A 26,876-nucleotide genomic window follows, 5' to 3' on the forward strand; every position below is an offset into this window, starting at 1 on the left:
AAAAAATGCAGTCAATTACATTGTGTACCTCACAGCCAGAGAATATTTTAAAGAGTTGCTACCATTTCCTCCACATAAGAACTTGGTAAAGCACATGAAATTCTGCAGACTACTGTAAGTAAATTTTGAGGAAAATCTTTTACTTACCAAAGCACAGCAATAGCATGCACATTTTTAAAGCAATAAAATAATTACCATTAATATAGAAAACAATGTTTAGTGGAAATTCCCTTTTTCAAATTTTTATTAGTTTACTTACTGTTATATGCAGGATATAGCTGTGTAATTTGTCATACTATGAACATGAAAAAAATGCTACTGTACACAAAAAAGGATATCATTCCAAAACCAGAAGAACCACGTCACATACATCCAGAATTTTGTTGCCAAATATATTCCAAGAGGCAGTGCACTATGCATGGAGTGATCAAAGAATGACCTGTAATGTAGGAAAAATGTCACATGGTAAGTTTTGATTTATAAAGATTTGATTTATTAAAAATCCTGAACTAATGCTTCAAGAAAACTGTTCCTATTAAAATATGTACTATATGGGATATTGTAAAATATGCCATAAATACATTTTCCTCACTTTTCTGTTCATGAGAAATTCCCTTTTTAAACCTGCCAAGACAGGCAGAATGACTAAATACTCATGCTAAAACTACAGCGTGAAAGCAGTTAGGAACCTGTGAGATTCTTAGCAACATGGACAGTGGCTACAAACTGTATTAAGTTTTGAGATTCCAGTGCTAAAGACATTTTGGAAACCCATATAATGAAAACTGGACATTAAAATTACTTCACTAAGAAAAAAGCTTAAGAGACCTTGGTGTTATCACCTTATATACTTGAAATATTTCAGATTATTCAATATTTTACTTCTGCTACAGTTGCCATTAAAAGTTGAAAAAAAAACCCAATCCAGACTAATTAATTTCCCATATGTCACTACATTTGCCAAGTTCTAAGATAAAATGCTGCTACATTGCTTAAAAAAAAAAGCCATCAGAATTATTTTCACTTTTTTACACTTCTGCATTTTAAAGACTCTTCTGAATAAAGCTGAATACAGTTGAGACAAACTAGGTGAATGACTAGGCTACTCCAAATTCAAGAAGAAATTGCTGCAAAAGCTATGGAAAGTGACACTTTAACCAACTAACTTCCCTAAAATTTCTGCATAATCTGCCTAAGCATTCTGATACTGATCCATTTTGTTTTTTGTGCTGGTGATTGCCTCAGGCACAAATGTATGCAGGGAGTAGTTTCCATTTCACGTTTTTACTCCCTTAAAGTATCTCTCTCTTCTCTAGTGGAAGTTCCTTAGGTCTTTGGAGAAAACCCCGTAAGGATCATGAGGTCAACTGATGAATAATAAGTGAATACACATTTGGACACACAGTAGTTACTCTGCACTAATCTTTCTTTCAGTGACTTCTGTGCATTTTTGTGTGTGTTGAAATAGGGAGAAAAACACAGCCAAGCAGATTAGCTAAAATTCTATAGGGAAAGAAAATACTATTAGAATAACAGCACAAGTTTAAGTCAAACCTGGATACAAGTTTAAGTCAAACACTTAAAAAAGGATTTATACTAAACATTAAGCAACAGATAAGAGAAAATAAAGATGTTGATTCTGAACTCATGTCAGTTAGGCCAAAATATGAAACTTGACAAAACACAGATCTCAAGAGATTGGAACAAATCCTGTCCTTCCTTTCTGTAGGAGGCACAGTTGAGGATTTGCATTGACAAATAGATTTTTTTTTGTGGGAGGAGGCCAGGAAATTACACAGCCTCAGAGGTGACAAAAAGACTAAACAGATCATCTCCAAGATCCTGCAAAAGCTTGATAACCTTCCATTTCCCTCCTGGTCTACTAAGTTCACTAAAATCTTCTGCGCTTGGTTTAAGGAGCAGATGTATTTCCCTCTTTGCACAGAAAGAAAAGCAGAAAGCTCCTAAGCATGGGGATACAACAAGTTCTCCAATTTTGGCCGCACATGACAATGAAAAGCAAACGAGAGATGGTGTAGTCAACAGATCTTGAAAATGCACTGGAACATGACCACATGTGTGTGTGTGTGTATTTGTAGGTGCATTTACAGACATTTAAAGTAATCATAAATACAACTACAAGTCTTTATGATTGGGTAACTAGATGTACAAAAAACACTACTAGAAAGCAGCCTTTTTCTTTAGTCACTAATTTCCAAAAAAACCAAAAGCTACAAAATCTGATTCTGACTTTATTTCTCTCCATAAATCTCTTTAGATGTCTTTGTGCTTTTAATTTATTAAAAGAAAACAGTTTTAGTAGTACACTTGCACACTGTCTTTATTACTTTATAGCAATTTTTCTATTGCCTGCTTTCTGCAATATTCATGCTGATAGCTCTTTGTAGACAGACATTCAGCACCCTCCTCTGGATAGTGACTGAATTTCTCTTCTGCTGTTAGCTTCTGTTAGCTTAGTGGTACTCACCCAGGATAATTCCACATTTCACAAGACAATAGAGCATTACAGGAACTATAGGTGCACAAGATCTTTCGCAGAAATAAAGACCAATTCCAACAAATGGAAATTTAAGGTTATCTATCCAATAAAGAAGCCAGCAAAATACTTCTTGCATGCACACTAAACAGATAGTGTCCCAGTAAAACACTTACTTTGAAAGAAACTGTACCATAGCCCAAACGCCACCATACATCAGCCCTTTAATGAGCCAAGAATCAATGTCTAGGTCTGCTATAAAACCAACCAGCCAAATAACTAGGAAAGGAGTTCCCAGCATCACCTTCTGACGGAATTCCTATATAGAAACAAACACCAGTAAGTAACTATATTTTCAGGAACAGATTGTATAATAAACAGGACAGTGATGAAAACTAAAATTTTCAGGAAACTTGACAGTGAGGGATAAATCTTCATAAATTTTTCTCATTTCCTGTCTTTACACACCTCCAATAAATTTGCAAGGAAAAGAAACCCTTCTAAAATTATATTACAAATCAGTAAATTTGTTTCAGAACTGTCTTCTAGAAACTTTGCTGCTAATCCAGAATCAAGGCAGCATTAGCCCTTCTTAAAGAATCCATAAGTGTATGAACTGCCACACCGCACATGACAATGTCAGTAAATGTTATTACTCATGTAACTGAAGTTTTTAAGTCATACCAAAGCGTCTATGAATAAAGATAAGATCTTTTTTGTCTTACACTATGTGGATACAACTCTTGATGAGAGCACTGAACTCTTTCTAAATAATCAAAGCACAGTGACATGTACAAACCACTTCAGGTCAATAATCACTGCATAGTTACAGTGCCACAGGGTTAAAGCCAAGACTGTAGCATCTTGATGCAATGTATATTTAATTCAAGAAATTGTAACAAATCAGTGGTAGCACTTAATATCTAGCACAACACTCTGCCTGAGTGTTGATGGATACTAAGAAAACATTAACTCTTTTTAAATTATCAATCAATAGGCAGGAAGACTGTTCTTCATGCTAGAGCAGTATGTTAACCCTTAGACCCTCAGTTATGGCCTCTTCCTATCTGCAGTATTAAACAGTACTCCAAGAAGCGAAAGAATGCCTCATTAGAGATTTATGTATTACTTTATACTGCTTAGACTGACTGCTTCTTTCATTCAACACAATAACAATAAACAATATATAATTAAAGAGGAGATCATAGTTTAGGATACCCAAAATAGTTCTTTCCTCAGCTACCTGAGAGTCAGCTTTGGAACATCCTAGCTAACCCCAACAATACAAGACCACTTGATATTTTCCTAACACTTTCTTTTAGTTAGCACAAAAACTAAAAGTAAGTGTACGGAAGCTCAGGGTCTTATTTCCTCCTTCCCTAAATAAAGCACTTTTTTTTCCTTTTGCAATTACTTTAATCATAACAAAAAGACATTCCTTAAAGCTTAAATGTGAGGAAACCACAATCCTGAACTTCTTTTAAACAAACACAGGTCCCCAAACCAAGAGCAGCCATAAGATTGATTTACACAGGTATGAAGCTACTACTTACCTTATCTGCTTTTAGCTTTCTCAGAAAGGACGGACTATCATACCCCTTTGCCTGTCTTGCTTCTTGTAGATGATTGATCATCCAAACGTTCTTCCTTTGTTTTGCAAGATCAAGTGGTGATTCTCCCTGTCAAGAGTATAAATGTGGGAAGCTTCCAATTTAAAAAATAAAATGTATTCGGAACACTTTTGAAACAGAAGATTGGCTGTTAAAACCAACACATTTTAAACCAGTTTAACTACATCCTGGCATACTTTTTGCTCTGCAGCTTACTTGACACCAAACATCATTCATTCCTTTTGGTTTTCACTCTCATAACTATATAAGTATGGACAAGTCGCATATTAAATGTATGATCCTGACAAGATGTATGTCCTGACAGTAAAAACTGTTGCCTTTGGCAGAGAACAAATCTATGTTCCACTATTCTACACACAGTCTACTAGTCTGTAAATGAAAGACTGCTTCCCCCTCAGCTATTGACAGGCAGCAGAAATCAAGCAAAGAATAAGAACTCGTGACCCACTGGATCATGGAAACTCTCCCAAGTCTAAAGCCTGACTTTTTAGTTAATCCTCTGCCTTTTGGCAGACTGAAGTTACTAATATTACAGAATGCTTCTAGGATTATTTTTTCTACAAGCCTAATGTTCTTAGGTTCATTTCTGTTACGGAAGTCCTAGGAAGAGAACATGAAAGAATAAACCAAATGCTCATGTCCAACTTGTTTCAAAACTCTGAGCTTTTACTCTGGGCTTGTGTTTCATGTATTTTGGGTGCTAAGCCAGCAATGGCTCATGCTTTTGTTCCTGTAATTTCCAAAAGGACTAACAGATGAAGCAAAAGAGAAACACAGAGCGAAAGATACAGGGACCAAAAGTGCCTACCGAACTGATTTGATTTTACTGCTTTTTAAACACTTAGGAAGAGAGCTAATGAAAAAGTTATTGACTCAGTCTAAAATTATAGAGGAGGCAAGAGACAACCAACTGCAGGTACCTCCAGCTTCAGTTTTGCATTTGACTCTTCCTCTCTTCTACTGGAGTTAACTCCCCTCCTAAACAAACCATTCATGGAGGCTTGAAAAATGGCTGAATCCTCCATCGCTCGGCCCCCTCCTAAAAAAAAAGTGAGACAGGTACTAGAAACTGAAACTACCCAGAAAGGGCAATAATTACTATAGACAGAAGCGATTTCAAAGATTTAAAACTACAGTTAACTACCTATATCCCACAGAAAGACAATGGGAACTGAGTACTTAACTGTCATCTCTTCCTTTGAAATCTTGCTCCAAATCTTTAGGAGAATAAATAGCACAGAATATAAATTATGAGGTGAAGTTTTTTGCTACTTAACAGCACCATTCATACCTTCTGTGCGAGAAGTTTAACTAGCAAAATCAGTTAAAAAAGAATAACCCTCTGACTTAACTTGGCTTCAAAGTTATTTAGCCAGATGTTTAAAACAAAAACAGATTAAATTAACTCCATTCTCAACAGAAATGCCTGAAATCAAACTATTGGTGCCTGATTCATCACAAGTTTGATAGCACCTTGTATTTCTAATACCTGGGAAACTCCAGAGATGCTGTTGTTTTAGTATCACCTTATATATCCCGACTGTAAAGATTACCTGTGAACAAGCAATCCCCTCTGGGAGTTGATCTCCCAAGTAAATCCTGAAGTTGTCTTGGGGTCCAGCTGAGCATCCCTTCCACTAGAGGGCCATGAGACACCTAGGAACTGCCTAGATAAAAAAATTGAGGGAGCTTTAAAGAAGTCTTTGACTACACCTCTCATCATCTGGCCATTTTAATATCTTCCTTGTCTTAACAGGAGTAGTGGGTGGCTAACTTGCTTAAAAATTAAAAAAAAAATGTATTGGGGAACTTAATCTAGTAACATATTTAAGACTGCCAGCAAGCATTAAGACTTCAGTAACATATATTTAAAATATTTAGATAGAAAAAATAATCTAAAGAGTCATTATGATAGGAAGCTGTACATGTAGACTTCCATGGATAAGCCTACAATACACTGCATAATCAAGATACCACATTTAGAGTTCAATAAATGATTCACTTGCAGAAAAAGGAAAAAAAAAAAAAATCTTTCTAAGACCATAAGAGCTCTTTGAGGTCTCTATATCTTGCTACTAAAAAAAAGGAGTTTCTGCTCATACTTAAATTAAATTTACACATTTTCCCCAAATCTCCACTGATAACCCAGCTCCCTGGGAAATCCTGTCCTCATCTGTCCTATCTGTCTACTGGTATGGCAAGATAATTTCCTTAAGAAAAAAAAAATCAACCAAACAAAAAAACCCACTCTACTTTGATTACTGAAAAGCAGCTTCCAACTCTAACATTAATCTAGTTCTCAAAAACAAAAAAGTAGTATCTTACTACTGAAAGGAAAATATTAATTTCTTGTACAGCGTAATAAAAAGAGGGTAAATAACAAAACATGACTAACTCGCTGCTTGTATCAGGCTTTGCTCTAGAATAGGAGTGCTGTTGTTCAAATATTTCACAAACTGTCATGCAAAGTAAAGAACACCTTACTGAGATGACTGGTCCCAATTTGTTCCAAGCCTAGGCAGCCAGCAGCACATGCCTTTCTAATACAGACTGACTAGAACTGATAACAAAGTCAAAGCTCACATCTAATATTTCAGTCACTTCATCATTTGAAGAATATGAACAGCTTTCAGCCAATCTATTTCTTTAATCTCAGCTGTCATACCACCATTCTTGGTCAATTCCATGGACTATCTGAGAAAAGGACTTCATTAGCTAGTGCTGCAGAAATCTGGAACTGACTGCATCAGAAGGAAGCCTTTCACAACTCCTTTTATTTCTAAGGAAACATGAGCCAAACACTTAATTAGTCTCTGGCTCAAAAAAACTTTTTTGCTGAACAGTCAAAGGAGGGGTACCAAACTGAGTTCCTATTTGACTTTAAGAATCAACCTAATTTTTATTTCCTATATACCTACTACCACTTAAATCAGCATCCATTATAAAGTCACTGTCTGGATGGCAAATTTGCCACTGCTCAAATGATTTTGATCCTCTGAAGAGCCTAAAAACCTGGGAAGGCATGCAAGAAACCTAGCTTCACTGCAGAAGACAAGCAGTGGTCAGTGAAACCAGACACATGTCTTCTGGCATGACTGGAAAGATATCATGATCCAGCAGGTTCAAAAACCTATTTTTCTACTGACTGCTGCTGTCTGTCAATAAGGAAGGCAAGACCATGAACTACTTCAGGCTAGCAGATACTCTTTCATATAGCCAAACACAAATTTTTGTTACAGATTTCCTAAGAGTCCAGAAATGTAGGTAAGGTGATGACTTCAGAACTCTTGTCATACTAATCAGTCTGTCAAGACAAGCACGGTATGACATACTAATTTTTTTTTTTTTTTCCATGAAAATACCTTCATTTTTTACCACTGTTGGCATAGGAAAATAGCTTTTCAACACAAGAAGTGAGACTAGAAGCATAATTCCTGCACACAGCTGACCTTACAGACCAGGAATAATTAATATATATTCACCTCAGTGCATGCAAGAGGTAGCTGATTTGTTTTAGATGTGTATAAAGGTGATTTCTTCTAATGAGCTTTCATTCCTGATTATGAACATTTCTGACATTCTGAAGTGGATGTAAAATCTAGAAAGATGCCAGCAAAATTTGGCTACTCCCTTAAAAAGAAAACTGATGTGTACTTCATATACATATATATACATGGGTGTATGTATGTGTGTATATATATATATATGTATGTATATATATATATACATGGATGGATGTGTGTGTGTGTGTATATACATGTATGGATGTATATATATATTTCTATCACTCATGGCCAAGCAAAATAGGCCCCGGCCATCTTAATCAGTAGGAAAAACGGTGAAAGGAAAAGTAAATTAAGTTACAGCTGTATTTCCAAGCATAACCACTCTGCTTGTAACACTCTGTAAGTGGAAAATACAAATATTTGAAGACAAACTGACTAGAGAATTCTTTTTCTAAAAGTGATTTCTTCTCTGACACCACAGATGAAACAGCTTGGGTAGCAAAATGCAGCTAATTTGATATACAGAGTATCTGTAAGTAATAAGACAGAACCACATTCCAAAGGTACACCTTCCAAGGCTGGAGAAGCTCCAAGTCTATGGCAGAAATTCTAAGAGCTGTTTCACTGCTCTAGCATATGCTGGAGATAGGCTGTTAGTACAGAATCTAGATTCATTGTTAAGAAATTCTGGTAATCAGTCAAGTTAAATTCACATGCAAATAAAAAAAGCCCATTTGCTTATTTTGTTCCTACTGGCATTTTCAGGCCTCCAGTTTGCTTTCTGGCATTGGGAAAACAACTAGAACATTTGTCAGCTCTCTGGAAGAGGACAGAGATGTCTCACATCTCACTCCAACAAAGTTACCCCTTCACTAGAAAATATTCAGTCAGGTTTCCAGTTTTGCAACAAAATACACCAATCTTCACACATGCAGTCTAACTGCACACCCCACTCCCCTACATTTACACAAATAATCATTGTTACATTATTTACTTGAGTATCTTTTATGGTGCAAATCTAGTGGTTATGCATCACTGTTAGGAAAAAACGCCAAAAGACACATTAGCATCTTTGCTTTTGCTCCATCTTCACGATCCCACAATACCCACAAAAATAACCTATTCTTGAGATTTATCATAGGCTCTGTTATTTCTGCCTCAAACCACTTACAATTAAAACAGACCAAACGTTTACCTTAATATTTTGAGCATCAACATTAGCTCCAGCTTCTAAGAGAAGACTAATAACTGTAGTATTTCCTGCTAGCACAGCCCAGTGCAATGCTGTGTTTTTGTGGTATTTGTCTCCCAGATTAACCGAAACATTAAATGTAAGTAGTAATCGCGTTGGATCCACACTAGAAAAGAAAATTCTTGTTAGATCTACAGACGAACTCAAATACATCCTAACTTACTGCTGATGCATTCAATTTCTATGAAGATTGTTGATCAGGTACACTACCTGGCAAAGTGCTATTTGTGTACACCCATAATAAAGTGACATTTTTTGCTGCCAATTATGAATGACTCAAAATCTCTTCCCACCAAAACCAACCACCATTCTGTTGACTTTTAAGGATCTCTCTAAGACATCTCATTCTGGGGTATCAAGATTAATTTGTTCTACAACTCTGGTTGTGTGTTTACCAAAATCTAACACTACTAAAAGACTTATAGTAATTATATACTTTAAAAATGCTAGTTCAAAACATGTTATGTTTCCACTTCACAACTCAGAAGGTGAAAATAAAATAGGATGAGAATGTTGATAATGGCAGATACTGGTAAGGGCTAGTTTGTGTTCCTCCCAACAATTGATGGAGATAGGCCCTTCCAAACAGGAATCTAATTCAAACATTTGTTCTTTGGAGAAGTGTTATTTTTCATCAGTTTCTTCCAATCACCACCACAGGAAGGATTAGTGAGCACTTCATAGTACCTTCTCTCTTGAAAAAGTCACTGTACTGGATTTGGCTGAGATGGAGTTCATCTTCTCCACAGTAGTTCCTATGGTGCTGTGTTTTGGATTTGTGACCAAAGCAGTATTGATGACACAGGGATGGTTTAGCTATTGCTTACACTGCTTCCACAGGATCAAGGCCTCTGCTGTTCCTCATGCTGCCCACCAGTGAGCAGATTGGGGGTGTACAAGTATGGATGCTGAAAGCAAGCAGGGAACAGAGCCTGTGTGAAACTAAGTCACACAGGCTTCTCACTCTGGCCTGAGAAAGCATAAGAAAGAATCCAAACAGTCCTTGGTAAAGGACAACAGTCTTTGCAGGTGGCGTTTAGGAAACAGCCAAGGGGTGGTGTTCCACTTAACCAATGATGGTTATGTGTTGCTTTAATGACCAATGAGAGTTTTACCTCTCAGACTTTCTCGAACCTGTCTATAAAAAGAAGATCAAGAGTAATAAACTTTGCTCTCTTGGACAATGCAGCTAAGAGGGTCATGTTGTACTTCTTGCCATTCCTAATATAGCGCAACACGCAAGGACACATCTGGGACAGCCGACCCCAACTGACCAAAGAGATATCCAATATTGCATGGCAGTGTGCTCAGCAATAAAAGCTGGGGAAGAGAAGTAGGAAGCAGAGGACATTCAGAGTTACAGCACCTGCCTTGCCAAGTAACTGTTACAGGTGGCAGAGCCCTGCTGACCTGGAAATGGCTGAACTTCTACCTCCTGATGGGAAGCAACAAATTAATTCCTTCGTTTGCTTTATCTATTCAACTATCTTTATTGCAAAACATAAGTTTTCTCATTTGTACTCTCCTGATTCTCCTCCTCATGTCACCTAGCAGGAGTGAGGAAGTGGCTGTGTGGGACTGAGCTACCAAGTGGGATGAATTCATAATAAACATAAATGAAAAAAGATAAAATGGCAACTGTGGAAAGAACAGAAAAAGAAACTTCCAAAAAACCCCCCAAACCAGTCACTACTATGTGCCACTTGGTTAACACTAAGGTAAAGTCAAAAGTGCATGTATTACCTATGTGTTCTGTAAGCTGCCCACATTAAAGGTGTCATTCCATTTTGATCCATCATATCTACATCCTAAAAAAAAGAAAAGAAAAAAAAGTTGGTGAGGTAAGCATACTCAAGATCCAGCAGATGCAACATTTGCAATGAGAAACAGTGTTCTAAGACTAATCATCTGAATTGGAAGAAAAACTGGCAAGCTTTTAGCACTCAAACAGTATTTAAAAAACTGAAAACAAACATTAGCGCCACCATTGCCAAAAAATAACTGTTCCAGTCTATTTTGGAAACTATGAAACAGTCACACTGTGTACTACCAGTAATTTCTAATTTACCTATATATATCTTTAATGTTGAAGATTAATAGTAGTGTATTATTGCATTAAAAAGCAGAAGAAAATTAAAATAATGCACCAATATTTGAAAAGATACTTGATAAATTACTATAAATACCACTGTCTGAATCCTACATCCTACTAAATGCTAGTTGCACCTATTTTTCCACATGCAAAGCAATTTTCCTTAGCTCACTGCATTCCAAAGGTATTTATGGATATCCAGTTAATGGGTGCCAGAGAATTCTAAGGTTGAAAAAAAGGCATTAATAAAAACAACCTCCTCAGAAATAAAACTGATCTACAATCTCGCTCCTCTCCTGACTAGGGAAGTTGGTAATTCCTAAATACTTTGAGGCAGATTAGACTCTCAAGCACATTCGGGCATTTCACAGACCAGCACTAACAAAATCAGTGCACATGAACTTAATGCAGGATAAGAGCTTCCCTTAGAGGCAACAGAGCCATGACAGCATTTCCTACATCGCTTCCCCCAGTTCTTACTAGGAAAACAAGATTGAGAAGTGTTTCAATGAAGTCTCCTGCTAGAGAAATTCCTGACAAAAACCCAGAAAGTGACTGATGTTGCTTTCTGTCATCCCCAGAACCTCTTCTGCTCCAATAGTCTACAAAATGCCCAGCACCCTGGGATCACTACTCATGCTGCTACTAGCCTGACCTACTAGCAGTTGTTTCCCAGAAAATCCAATTTAGTTCCTCCAAATAATTGCTTTTAAAACACCTCTAGCCTGCAGATAAGTATATATTTATGAGCTTTATCCTGTTGCTTAATTAAAAAAAAAATAAATTAAAAACCACCATTGGTAGAGGAGAACAGTTACTTGATTTACTTGCTTGTACTGTTTGTTCAGAAGAGTAACATGGTTTGAGATCAGTATCCAACTCTGTCTACCCGCAGTACCTGTACAGCTTAGATCCTTGTGTGCCTACCAGGACCATGCAACTGCTAGCATTGCCTTTAACTCCCTGTAGCTGAAGTCACGAAGCAAGTTAGAACCACAGCCCAATCTCAAGTTCATTCACCCTTGAGAAGCACGACCGACTCACAGCTCACAGTGTGAACAACATACTTGGAGGATTGTACAAATTCCTGCAACATGAACAATTTCTTTCATCTTTAGATTTCATATAGAAAAGCACCTCTTTGTGACAGTAGGAACGTGTTTGGATATAAGTAGAACAATTCCTTCAATGACTCCACCTAACAAATCCAAACTACACTTTGCACACTAGGTGACACTCAGCTAAAAGAGAAAACCCAAACCCATGAGCTCCAGAGTATTCCCTGCACATAAAATACCTAGGCATGCTACAGCTACTACTCATATTGAGCTACTTTGTTGGCTGAAGCAGATACCTTTTCCAAGGAACTTTAATGAGAGGCAAAGCAGCTAAGATTGACCTGCACACTATTGTACAGCTGAAACAAAGATGTAGCTGTGGATAGCAGACACACACTCCAACAAACCCCTCATAAAAAATTCCTTGTTATTTCTCCAGATCATTATTATAACCACAGATCAAGTGAGACATTTTAGAAAGGAAGCTCAGTTCCTGTGTTTTACCAAAGAGAGGGCTGAGGCAAAAAAGTAAACCTTCAGCAAGTGGTTCATATTAAGAGACTCCTCTTCCATTCTGCTGTGTCCCAACACTTGTTTAACTCTCAGTGACAGATCACTGCTCATGGAGGGGTGCGCCTGTGCTGTTAGGACAAGCTAAAAGCACTGCAAGAACCAAAGATTCCAACAATAAGTGATGCAATGATGAAGAACTGCACATACTGCTGCCCTCTGCATGTGGTTCAAGTGTGAATTCTGTACATCATAACTGGCAAAATTCACTCTTGTTTTTAAAGTACAACAACTATGTTTCAGAACAACTATGGTTCTGAAAGAGAAAAGGCTTTGCACATGCAAAGATAACCAGACAATCCTACGATACTAATACAAGATTGCACAAAAAGTTTTCAGAGGGAAAAATACTGGGAAGAAAGTTTTCTGCATGAAAAGGAGTTGCAGAAACTCTTCTGCTTTTTAAAACTACTTTCTGAAAGCAAGCCTCGACAAGAAAGGATTCTGAAGAGCAGTTAGACATTGGAGCAGCATTAGGCTTACCAGGACATTTAACAAGCAGCCATCAAACTGGTACTGTGATAAAATACAGCTTTCCAAAAGCACATACTGCATCAAGAGATCCCACTCAGAATTACATTAAATCACACAGAAAGAAACCAGGAGTTTGATCCTCTTTAGAACCATTACAGCTTATTTCACAAAACACAGACCTTCACAGAAGAGACCCATCACATCCTTGTTCAGAATCCTATTCTCCATAAGGAAAAGATCCCTTTCACATGAACTGCTTCCCAGGGAAAGTAAAAAAGGCTTTAAAAGCATATAGTAAAGAAGATTTATCAGTAAGGCTGATGTAAGTCTGACAATATTTCTTAATTTAGAAAAAATGTGCTAGTTACTGACTAGAAGCAGAGATTTTGTAACATTTTCACAGAAGCAGAGATTTTGTAAAATTACCACAGAACAGAGCACAGACCAATAAGGAAGATAACACACAGAACTAAACCTACTTCATTCCTTCAAACGAAAGCTCTGTTCTCAATACCTAGTCCATCAAACACACATTCAGTCTTGACAGCCATAACAAAGAACACAACTGGACTTAGAACTCTCTAAGCAATGTGCTTTAAGTTGGTCTAGGAAATCAAACACTTGGTTCAGTGTCTTAATGCTGGCCTGAACTTGGTGGAGAGAAGGAGCCTCTCCTTCCTCCTGCATATAGTGCATTCCTCACCTCAGCAACTGAGGTGACAATGCTTAGGAGCATGTGGTAGTTTGGCATTTATGTGGTAGTTTGGTATCTACTGCTCATGGATCACAGCACCACTAACCAGGGCTGCTGGTACCACTCTGGCATCTCCCAACCTAGACGCCACCTACTTCTAGGCCCTAGCTCAGCAGGTGACCCTACACAGCTTGAGACAGTAGTTAACATACAAAATTGCAACTCCGAGAATAAAAAATAATGTACTTGATGAGTAAGTGCTAGTTAAACTATGAGAGTGATAGCTGAACAACGAGTATGAAATAGTTAAACTGTAATTTCAGAACTAGAATACTTCTTACATGATACTACCCTATGAGCAACATCATAGTCACTCATTATCTGTGATTGAGTAGTACTTGCTGGCATGAAAGTGGGTTCACTTCCAATCAAAGCCAGAGGGCATCTGGCCAAGAGTTCTGGGAAGAAGGTTTGGGATTGTTTTGTTTTCTATTTATAGATGTAAATAACTAGGAACAGCAATAAATCAGAAGTTGTTGACTGATATGTTACTAGATTCTTTATCCATGTAAAACTGGTGATTCTATGAAGAATTCTACAATGCTTGCTACCATTGTCAGAGTTACATTTAATTATTAAATTCATTAGAAATAAAGAATTATAATTTCTATATACTACATTAAACAGGTATGAATAAAGCCGAAGTACTCAGACAACTGTTGCAGGAATTAATTTAATAGGTGGCACATCAACACTGCAGTCTACAAAAAAGGACATGGAATTACTTTTTTTCTTATTCAAGCAAGTATTTTGCATTTCCTTAATGACAGGATTAAGTTTTAATTGTGTTCCTACTCTAAATTTTAGTAGAATCTATTTAAATATGGTATCACTTAAAATTTACCTGTCCTTTTGCTATCAGGTAAGCAACAATCGAAGTATGTCCAAACTGGGCAGCCAAATGAATACAGCTACATCCTTCTCCATCAATTAGCGACGGATCTGCCCCATATTTCATCAGTTGTACAACCATGGATAAGTGACCCTGTCTAAATGTAACAAAACACAAAAAACAAACAACTGAATAACTATAAGCAGGAAAACTATTAAAATTTGAATAATGAAATACATGTATGTTTAGCAGTTAATTACACTATCAGAACTCCCACATTTTAACTCGTACGTTAAAAACAGCGACTGCCACGATCTGAGTCTCCAAGTGAGTAAGCAAACTCATTCACATGAGAAATTCTATGCATATAGTGCACTCATCACATGCAATTTGCTTAACTGTAGTGCATAGCAAAAAAGACAGTCAACAAAAAAATCAAGTTATATTTGAGAAATCTAGTCTACTATGACTTGTTACAAATCACATATGAAACCTGCTATTTTAAGAGATGTCAAACTCGCTAGATACTCTCACTTTTGTGGGGATTAAAAACTGTAGTAAAACAAAAATAGGAGAAAAAAAGGAAAACTCGAGGTCTGCATTTCCTCCACACTATCTTAAAAGTTTATGTATCTTTTTGGCATAATGAGCATAGGCATAGCCTTCTTTTAGACATGTTGCCTAAGTGCCAGTACACATTTTCCGACATGAACAAAATTTTCAATTTTGCAGAAGCTGCTTTGGGCAATGCTTCTCAGAACTGATTACTGTTATGAATGAACACCAGGAAATTCAGTCAAGATTTCGTGCTATTAACAAAGAATCACAGACTTGTGTTCTATAACAAAAAGAAATATGGAAGCTAAAATCTTTAATAAAGGCTAACAAGCAAGTCCTCACCTTCAGCAAACATTATTTTGATACACTAAATCTTCTAAAAGCTAATATTCCAAGTTTCCTTTTGCCATCTATAGTTAAAAATATTAATATGGACACTGTTCCTTTCCCACCTATTTCCAGGTGGTTGTCTGTAATAGCAGCTACTGCTTGAAGGCTGTCTTCAATTTTTCAAACCACTGATCATTCTCTGACCATCTTCTTCACAAGAAACCTGATTTTAAGTACATCTTTAAAAGAATCCACATATGCAATAGAACACTGCAAGGACAATGTCACACAAAATCATCCCACGACCCATCTGCAAAAGTGACACTGAACTTCATATGACTTGACAAAAATAAGATCTCAGAAGTAAGAGTAAGGTTAACTTGTTTTCCTATTGTAGCAATCATCCTCATCTATATCAAAAATGCTGAAAGCTCCTTCAGTTCAAACTTACTACATTCACAGTGAGCCCAGTTATCAAAGACTGAATAAATTCTAGTACAAACTATTCCCATAAAATACAAAAATTTCATAAAACTATCAGTACTCCATGAGAAGAAAATTTCAGATTTTTTCCTACCGTGTAGCCCAGTGAAGTGGTGTAGAATTTAAATCTCCTCCAAGCTGATCAACAATAGCACCTTTTGATATATAGTATCTGGAATAACAGAAATAGTAAACATTATTGCTTTTTTTTGGTTAAATAAAAGGACACAAATGAGCCCATTTGATGTTATGCAAAATAGACAGCTGGAGATCAGAAGACCAGAATCTTTTCTTGCACTCATATAACCTATCCTTTTTAGAGGTCATGCATGTACTTTCAACTTTCTTGCATTTCTGACATGGGTTGGGGGACTTGAGATGCCTCCTACTGTGTTTCAAACATTATGCTATTTCCTAATTTTATTCTAAGGTAAAACAGAATAATTGCTATATACAGTAGTACAAACTGTGCTAGCACAGAAGTATTTAATAAACTATTCTTAAATATTATGGGGCTGTTCCATTAAACAGAATTCTGATTTACTAGTAAAAGATTATGGTGCTAAAAGGCTATCATTTTTAGAGAATTTTGGCTAAATAGTGAAATTATATACCATTATATATTTTTTGCAGCTTATATCATCAGTGGAATAACCCTGCTGAAGTCATCGATCCCAGAAGTTAAATAACACATTTAGTGAAAGACTGAGATTTTCACATATTTTGCAATTGTTATTAATCAAAGGACAAAAATTATCTGAGTACTTAAAAAATATTTCTAAATGGTGGGATAGAAATTATTTTTCCCTCAAGAACATTTTTTAAAAGATATCTGTAAGAACAAAAGAAGTTACCTATTTTTAACAGCAACAATTCATATTCATAGTAATTTGTAATATTTCTGTGAACTGTTTTCATTGCTGTTTTATCTGGGACACTAAACTGGCAAGATTACTTTTCCTTTGTGAAAGAAAATGCATAATTTAGAAAGAAATTAATGTTTCTAAATACAGGCCTTCCCAGAAAGCTTCTAGTTTTTCATTCACCACTGTCTAACCTTTGAAAAGTACTACCTAGCTATAGATTTTTAAGTGTTTGCACATTTCTAGTACCTGTGCCTAGAGACTTTTCACTTTGAAAATACTGTCAGGTATGTATGAACACTGCTCTCATACCTACATGAGCTGTCCTTTAAATCCTCAGCATTGAATTTCTGGCATCTCAAACTCTACTAAGTGTTTCAAGACATGGCAAGAAGAAGGGCAACAAACAGAACAACTTGAAAAAACGCTACTCTTAAGTAACTATCTTCATTTTCTAGAGTGCTTATTGATTCAGAGAATGATTTTTCAAAAACAGCCTTTTTAGGAAACTTTATGAACTGAAACGGAAAAACGCGTGTCAGACTAAACACATCTAAAGGAGTTTTTATACAGTTGCTTTACAGCCATCAGACACAATGGAGTACTTCAACAGACTTGCGAAAGTGAAAAAAACAGTGTAAAAGACAAACAAGATCTGCTCTGATTGATGCAGGCCAGTCTCCACTGGTCTCCAACATCAAAAGAACAGAACTTTAACATATTTCTGCAGAAGTTTTTTTTATTTCTTCATGAGAAAAAAACAAAGATTTTGTGAAAGTCTTGGTCCCACGTAGGTGAAAACACAAAGCACATTATATGGTCAAGAAACAAAGTGATTTTGTTACAACGAAGTATCAGCTACCAACTGAGGAGCTATTTATTCCCCTTTGGAAAGGAGCTCCAAAGGAAATCTAGTCTAGATAAGGAGACAGCACAGAGAAATTCAGTCAAAGCTTGGACTCATCTCTCTGATGTGACAGCCACTCATAGGGAGGTGAACACTAAACAGATTGTCTTCATTCAAATACTGGTCCTTGCAGAAAGGCAGAATACATTCAGATTCTACTGACAGCAGAACTGCTTACTGGTTAGTAGGTTTTATTTAGAAGGAAGAATTTGCAGTTTGACAACTCGGATAAGACAAGGCGACAATCTCCCGCCAGATGGTGCATTGAATAACATTTTATGTTTCTTTAAGGTTGTTTTTAGACTTGGTTGAGATTTATCACTGCATTTTGGTTCCAGTATACAAAAACAGTAAGATTTTTCTGCAAAACCAGACTGAGAACTTGATCTCCTTGTCTAAAGCAGAACTTGCAGAAGGAAATTTGTGCTAGGTGAGAAGGTCCCTGCAGAAAGAAAGAACTGGGCAATCCCACTCTCAGTGAGTCATCTAAGCTTCCACTAGAAGATGCCAGGCATGCAAGTCCTATTTAAGTAAACTACTTATACTCAAAGCAAGCAGATCTCGTAAGAGGTCGCCTTAAGAAGAAAATACTTCCACTGATCTCCACATTAGGATCACTAAGTCTTTGGCAGGCATTTGAAAACTATCTCAGCTTGCATTCAGTGCTTGATGAAGCCAAGGGCATGCAGTCACTGTTACTAGAAGAAGGAAAAGTAGAAGAGAAATCCTTCTCTGGAGAAAGCTCAGCACAGGGCATTGGGAAATGTAGGAAGTAACTACAGAGACGTAAGGCCATTTTTTGCATTTTTACAAAACTCAGTCAAAGAGATACCAATAGATCAGTGTCATGATGACAACAGAATCTTATTGTAAACACTCGTCCCTGATTCTACAGAAAGATGAAAAGGTTCTGTAGTTTTCCTTATCAATGGGTTTAACGGTTATCTACACTGAACCTGAAGTCTCACAATAGATGGGATGAAGAAATACTGAAAATAAGACAAGTCTAATTCCAAGCCTGCACTCCTCACAGACAAGCTGCTAAGCTGGTTCTCTGGAAAAAACTTACATAGTCACCCACTAAGCACTGAGATCTAGCATCACAAGAAGAGACAACTTCATCCCTGTAGTACCAAGCTTAATAGCCAACATATTCAATGAAATTATTCACTGCACATAAAGGAGAAATTGAGAACATCGGGGAAAGATGTGATAGGCTTAAACAAAATGAAAAAACACTAAATAATTTAGTTTTGAGGAAATAAAATTAACTAGTGCCTTGAAAAGAGAGAGTGATCGAGCACACAATAAGGTGAGTGATATAAACAAAAATCTCAAGATCCCCTAGAGAGAGGAATCTGAAGTGCAAGAACTGCATCAAGAGAAGGAAATTTTAGATACAGTTAGACACACCAGTAGCTACATGCACTCCAGTAAACAGCAGTAAGACAATGCAATGCTGCATGTCTCAGCGGTAGAGATGCAGTAACAGACAAGAGCATTGACATACTGTCAAGGAAAAAAGGACAAATTAGACACATTAAATTTGAAGACATTCAGTTATCTTAATAGAAGAAATCAACATTTTTAAGGATATAATTAATTTTTGTTTAACTTAAAGTGTAATACATACTTCACCAGATCTATCCTGTTGTTGATTGCAGCCCAGTGGAGAAGAGTTACGTTTTCTTTGTCTGGTTGTCGAACATCATAACCCGCTTCCACCAACTCTCTGCATCGTTCATATATTCCATATCTTGAAGAAAAAAAATAAGATTTATCAAAATGCTTACCTTAGATTAAAATGCATTCAGTAAATACCATACTTTTGATGACAATACAAAATCTTCAACAGAAGAGAAATTAAGAAGCAACTTTATTTTCCTTTTCTATATGATTACAAATGTCTTGCAACAAGAAACTTCCACTGGCAAGAGTTACATTAATCAAATCAAGGTATTACAGAAAACTTTTGTCCACAGAAAACTGTACTGCAGAGCAAGGCAAAATATCTACCAACAGTATACTAAATTTAAGTAACTGTTCACTTCCCAGGGACTCCACTACATTTGTTCCTCCCATTTCAGTTCTCCTTCCTTTCCAAGTCTTGAAGAACCAATAAAACTTAGTTGATTTGGCAGTATCTTCCTAAAATTCAGAAGGTAAAAGCATCAAGACTATTACAAACACTAGCAGCTCAAGTATTTCCCATTTGTCTTCTCAAGACAACAAATAGTAATCTCTCTTATACAAGTTAGTACCATTTCTTTTCTAGGACACTTTGAAATTGTGTACATTAATACGAATTTTTTTTCTTTTATTACAGAGAAGTATTAAATGTGATGTACTGCTATTTGAAAAAAATATTCTGCACGTATTTGAAACTTGAAACAAATCAGGAAGCATAAACATCACTCAGGCATTTAATGGAGGAGTAACTCCAAAATTAAATATTTTTTGCCTTGGTGTTTACACTGTTATTACCACCTATTTTTAGTGTCAAAAATGCAGTGCAGAAAAGCAAGTAAAGATTACATTTCAAAAAATCTGTGCATCCCATAGGGATTTCTCAAGTCTCAAAGAGGAGAATGTGGGAATTCCTTGAAATCAAGGTCAATGCCTTGTGATATCTGACTTTGGCTAAAACAGAATTTTAACAGCCTCTCAAAGCTGGGACTTAACTAAGTTTTCCTCATGCTGCTTCTATGTTCTACTTTCTGAAGAGACAACCTTAGAAAAAGCTCTTCTGTTCCACTTGATCAGCTTGCATAACTGATGCAGAGACCTTCTTCCTAGGGTAGTTACCATTCTTACTTTTTCTTTCATGTATTTGAATAGAACCTCAATCTGGATGGCGCTCCCATAATGACTGATCAAATGACTCAAGCCAACAAAACTCAGGAATGCTTTCTAAGCCTATCACAGATTTGAAGCACAGAAATTAGTTAGATACTATTAAAAAAGTACTAGATATAACAGCCCACTTAGATCATGTTGTTTTCAATTTCTTAGGAAAGATGCATAGGAAACTAAGAAAAATGCTGGAAATCGTTGTCATACTGTCTTTTCAAACTTTACAAGAGATCAGAACAGAGACTATTGCATACAGTATATGCCAACTGGTAACACACTGCTAAAATGTGTCCCCTCATACTGAGTAAAAAAGCAGCAGCCATGAACAATTTTGACAACAAAGCTTTTTTTTAATATGTTGGGGCAGGTGTAAAGAAGAAGTCTGTGTTACGATGACTTAAAAATATGCAACCAGCTAGACAAGATACACATACTCAGACAAATGTAACTGCTAGGAAAACAGGTACAGTTCTAAGTGGGCTAAGTGACTTCTCATGTCAGCTGTGAAGGGCCACTGAAACAGGCTACAACTAGAAAAGGCAGGTCAGGCAAGAACAAGGAGTCAAGAGAAAGGAGAGATGGAAGAAATAAGGACTCCCAAAACTAGGACAGCAAATTCTGATCTTCCTACAGTACAGTATCACACTGCCATATTACAGTGTCTGAAGGCAGCCTGAAAAGAGAGTCATATAGAATGTCAATGCAACTATTTGTTGACAAGCTGCTCTACTCCAGTCAGCTGTTATGACACTCCTTCCTGCTGGAGATAGCCTGCTGCCTTCACTTAAACTACATATTGAAACCATAATGTGAATAATAATTCACCTAAGCTCTGCTATTAGGTTTAACAGTCACCAGCTTAAAAAGTGTACTACCTAAGGCTGAGTATAGCTGACTTTCATCCTGTTTAAGTAAGCAGTACAAAACAACAATTACAAATTTTTAAAATAAAATGTTCTGAGTTATTGGAAAAATACAAAGAACACAAGGATACAATAATGTTAACTTCATATAAAATGCAAGAAGCAACCACGTAAAACTTTCATGCAATGGATTAGGATTTTCCTTACATGCATTTGTTTTGGGTGGGGTTAAATTACTCTTCTTCAGAGTGGCTCCTATGAGGCAATGTTCAGTATTTGTGAGCAAAACAGTGTTAACATACCAATATTTTAGCTACTGCTGAGCAGTGCTTACACAGAGTCAAGACCTTTGCTGCTCCTCAAGCTGCCCCACCAGTGAGCAGGCTGGGGGTGCACAAGAACTTGGGTGGGGACACAGCAGGGACTGCTGATGCCAACTGACCAAAGAGATATCCAATACTGCATGGCAGTGTGTTCAACAATAAAAGCTGAGGGACAAAGGAGGGCCATCTGGAGTGAAGGTGTTTGTCCTCCCAAGTAAATATTACATGGATATGGCTGAACACCTGCCTGCCCATGGGAAGCAGTGAGTGAATTCCATTTTTTGCTTTGCTTGTGTGTGCAGCTTTTGCTTTATCATTTAAACTTTATATTTACCCTTTTGGTCAATTTCTCCATCCCAGCAGAGGGAAGCAAGAGAACAACTGTGTGGGGCTCAGCTGCCCAGCAGAAAAACCACTACATCCCTACTGGCCAGCTACAGCAAACTGCACATATGCTTTAAGATGAGTGCCCTGTTAAGTTGACTACACAACACAAAATGAACCTCCTTGAAAGAAACCTTTGATTGCTACCCAAGTTTCTGTTAGACTATGCTGCCAAGATAGGTGCAACCAGGAAGCACCATGAGGGAAGGGGGAAGAGGGGTGATTATTCTTTAGGGGCTTTTGTGGGGAAGAGGTTGGAGAGATTATTTGTCAGGTTATTTAATTAAAAGCAAAACTCCAGTCTTACAGAAGAAGTGATGCTACTTTCTAAAGAACATGGTTTAAGAGGTATGAAAACAAAGGAAAGCTGTCACAGGTGACCCTGCAGCCTGTTGAGGCAGAATGCTGTTGCCAGCTCCCATAGAACACTCCAATTATGCTCCACTGATGTTAACAAGATCCCCTTCTACAATTCACCTGTACACTGCGGTGAGGCCCTGGGCAAAGACAGCTGCCATGGCTTCAGACACAAGAAGGAATAGTAGGAATGGATTCCTTCTTTTGGGCTTAGCATCACAGACTTCCCATTCTTCCCGCTAGAAGGCAATCTGTAAGTCACAGTACATAGTACTAGTTGGCCACAAAACAGATCAAACTCTGCAATACATCAGAACAGCCTTTACAGGAAAACAAGGTTTTTTCCAAAAGTGATACTGAGAATGAGGTATACAGCAATTTTTTAATTTAAGTCACCCTCAGGTTGTGTGTTCCTAGCAATTTACATTTGGTATTTTGAACTCAATCATAACTGCTTACTAAAGATGCTGCACACAAGGTACAACTTCATGAATCTTCAATTTATTGTCAGAAGAGGACTTAAGGATCTTGACAGACAAAATCTGCCTGGCAAAAATGTTAGGAATTTACAACAATTTGTTCCTCCTCCTGGAAACAGCAGGCTCTCTACAATTAAATAAAACACTAAATCTGCTGCAGCTATGGTTTCTTCAGCTCTGTCCCTGAAGTGCAGCATTCTTCTCTCACATACAACCTACAGTCTTGTTCCATGACTTTGCTGCAGCTGACTTCACCTTGCCTTCCCCAAAGGTTCATGATGCACTATTAGGTTAGAAAATGACAAAGTCACCTATTTCAGACACTGAGCATAATCACACTTACAATGTTGTTATAAAGGGCTCTATGCCCTTCAAGAGTAATGGAGAGTAAGACTGAAATATTCACAGGAGACTAATACATGAATCTAACAAATATCCAGCATCTGAGTGAATTCTAGAGGGTGATGCAGTAAACATCAATATGAAGCATAATTAAAGCATATTATTGAGCTTGTCTTGTTCTGAAAGAAACAGGATTAGTCCAGGACAGAAATACTATTGTGCAAGCTCATATTGCTACCACAGTTTCTAAGCTATTTCCATAACTAACCTGTAACATTTTATTTGTCATTGCAGGTTAAAGATATTCTGACCTTAATACTCTGAAAAACAGTACCCTACTGCCTTCTGCATTTTAAGTACGTAATCCATTTTCTATTCTTTTGTCTACAAACACATAGACTCTTGAAAATAGACACTGCCAGCTTTGCAGTATGATTAACATTAAATCTGGCCACAATAAAAGGAAGGAATCTCTCTACAGTGAGCACATCACCATGCCAACAAAGAGTAGGTAAACCAGGAGCTCACTCCCTCATCTTGCTATCTTTATAACTCAGATCAAAGCTGTTTGAACTGGAAATGCACTTAACAGAAAAACGATCTTTTTTCTCTTTTGGAAATCTCATTCCCACAAATAATGGTGGTAAATACTAACAAAGCCTTTAACACTTTCTCAAGGTTTTAGTGTTTACAGTAAGACAGTTTTGTTTTCAACAGAAAATGTTTAACTGGAGAGCTGCTTAAGACCATTAAAAGCAGTGTTGAAAGACAAAAGAAATCCATCTCTTAAGTACTGTTTCAAAGCCCTAAATTGTCTAGACAGTTGTGGCCATATTACTGATGTCGTTAAAAAAGTCCCATCCTTCCACATGAAGGTAAGTCAGGTACATTTCACTTTCAGCATTATAATCAATCCCACAGGCACAAATAATTAGAAATATTGGATGTGTACCTGCGTCACAGTCTGCCCACTCTCTCCTGTGAGTAGTAGAGAAGAGCCAGGAGTAACTGTTCCTTTGGCCAACCCTTACCAATTTTTATTATTCCATATATACTTTTTTTTTTTAATCAGTTACCCTATGACTGATGGGAAATAGTAATGAAAAAAACATGTATCCAACAATTTTTTTCCTTGGCGAGATTCAACATAATTCATATTTTATGCTGCACTATTTCACAGCGCACATGACTTCATTTTGAATGATCTCACTGAATAAAACTTAACAGAAAAGTTAATCTTGTGATAATGAAATCATAATACTTGAGCACAAGGAATCAATCTTCTAAACGTCACAAAAGCACTTATTAATACCATTAATGTTTAATACTCATGTTCATAATGGTCATTTAACTTACTTTCAACAAAGCTGGAATTTGATCGAACTCCCCACAAGGCAAAAGTGTCTATTCACTCTCAACAGAACAGAGGAACACAATGCGAGGATTAATGTGTCTCACATTTTGCTCTCCTAATGATAGCCCATCACATGCTTCTCTACCTGAGAACTTCAGCTACTTACCAGTTTCTCAGCTTGAAAGATTTAAAACAAAACAAAGGTAGCAACTTTGTTAACACAGAACACTTCCCAAGACATCACATTAAAAGTTATGACTGCTGCCTTGGATGACAGAGGGCTGCTGCTGCCAGACAATAGAAATAAATGTACCCAACAGAGCACCATTAAATTTCACTTTTCAATCACTTGTGACAGTTTTTTGTTTGTTTGTTTTTTTAAACAAGACTCCATTCCCTCCCTGGAGCTCCAGTGAGAGCTCTGAATAACACAGAGGAACAAAACCCTAGGCAAGAATGGATGACTTTCTTACTATTAAACTGAAAATAGTTTGTCAAATACAGATGAGTGGCCTGCTTCTGCTTTCAGAAACACAGTAGAGTCTTCCTATGAACCAAACAATTTTGCTATAACCAAATGTAAGATGGCAAAAAATTACACACGTTCTAACATCTGCAACATGAAGGGCCGAGACAATGCAATTTTCAGAGCTGCCTAGATGCTCTTGGACATGTTTACAACAAAGTCAGTGAAAAGTGTTCTTTGTCTGAATAGGTACTAAAACCAAACACTATGATTTTTACTCCAGCAGAAGTTTCTACAGAATACAGAGGCTGACTATATTTGATACAAAATATGCTTAGGGCCTCAGGTCTTTGTGAGAACTTATGAGGAGCATAGTGGATAAAAAAATACAAATACCAATAAACTCTTTTCAATGAGCCAAACCACTTCTCTATACAAAATCTTAATGTGATTATAAGAAGTTATTGTATTTGTAGCTCGTACCGTATGAGCATGTTAACTTAATTAGCGTCTAATCTACAGATTAAGACGATAAAGCACTGAAACAGTTCAGTAAGATATGAAGCAACATACAAATACTTATGGAAGAACAGGAGGAGTTTACAAGCTCTAATTTTTACTTGCTGAAAAACAAAATTGAGCACAGTATTTAACGAACACTGTTTTATCTCTGTGTAATCTAGTGTCAATAAAAACATGTCAAAATAGAATTCTAAACTCAAACAGCATATATGAAATACAGATGAGCTTTAAATGTTCTCATCCCATTTTTCTCACCATAATCTCTAAGGTTTAAGGAACTATGCTCTCAATTTTCATGTATGTTGGAACAATAAATAACTAATTATTTTTTCCATGAGAAACTGGACTTGGGAGAAAAAAACCCACCCAAGCCAAGAGACTGGAAACAGTTCTTATATTTTGCTACATTTTGCTTCAACTTACTGACCTGCCTGGGGAAGAGTTCTCGGAGACTCATGAGTGGCCCTTGTGGAAAAAAAAAATATTTGTGGCGTCTTTCTTACATTAGCACTGAACTAAAAAGGAAAAACTAGCAGGCACTTTAATCTCAATGAATATTAATATTTGAGGACAAAGGGTAGAGGATAAGTTCACCTATTTTTCTACATGGATGTGATAGATTATGCTTCTATAAATGCAAATAGCTACATGGTTTTAGTAGAAAAAGTGTATCTTTTCAGGAACACTGAATTAATCTAGTGCAGCATTATTTATTTTACTGCACATCTTATGATATTTGGTGGATTTATTTTCTACCTTACATTTCAGAGGTATTTCCCTTTATGACAGATGTCTTTTATAACACGGCCTTCAAAACCTAGCAAATGCTTCAATAAAGGTGTGTCCGAGAGGACACAGCCTCAAGCTGCAGCACAGGAAATTTAGGCTACGTATTGGGAAAATATTCTTCGCAGAAAGAATGGTTCAGCACTGCAAACAGGACCAACAATTTCTTCCAACAATCTGTCCAGCAACCACCTATATTTACAACTTACCACAATTCCTCCCATATACTTTATACAATGATCATAAATTTGTCATAACAGCAATTTTGTAGGGGTTGTTTCTGAAATCTTCCCTTACTGGGCTGAAAAATACAGTTTATCTTCCACTTTGCACAAATAAA

General features: G+C 36.8%; 1 protein-coding gene across 1 annotated transcript in view; it reads right to left on the reverse strand.

Annotated features, from left to right (window-relative positions):
- LOC131572914 (palmitoyltransferase ZDHHC17) overlaps window positions 1–26,876 on the reverse strand; it is a 64,720-nt gene that overhangs the window by 20,127 nt on the left and 17,717 nt on the right. The window contains exons 3-10 of the mRNA XM_058826348.1: window positions 19,441–19,563; window positions 16,132–16,209; window positions 14,679–14,823; window positions 10,630–10,694; window positions 8,830–8,992; window positions 4,051–4,176; window positions 2,674–2,816; window positions 337–439 (exon numbers count right to left, since the gene is read on the reverse strand). Coding sequence (XP_058682331.1) covers window positions 337–439; window positions 2,674–2,816; window positions 4,051–4,176; window positions 8,830–8,992; window positions 10,630–10,694; window positions 14,679–14,823; window positions 16,132–16,209; window positions 19,441–19,563 — 946 coding nt within the window. The remainder of the gene's footprint in view (window positions 1–336; window positions 440–2,673; window positions 2,817–4,050; window positions 4,177–8,829; window positions 8,993–10,629; window positions 10,695–14,678; window positions 14,824–16,131; window positions 16,210–19,440; window positions 19,564–26,876) is intronic.

Source organism: Poecile atricapillus, chromosome Z (assembly GCF_030490865.1).
Source record: "Poecile atricapillus isolate bPoeAtr1 chromosome Z, bPoeAtr1.hap1, whole genome shotgun sequence".
NCBI classification, from domain to species: domain Eukaryota; kingdom Metazoa; phylum Chordata; class Aves; order Passeriformes; family Paridae; genus Poecile; species Poecile atricapillus.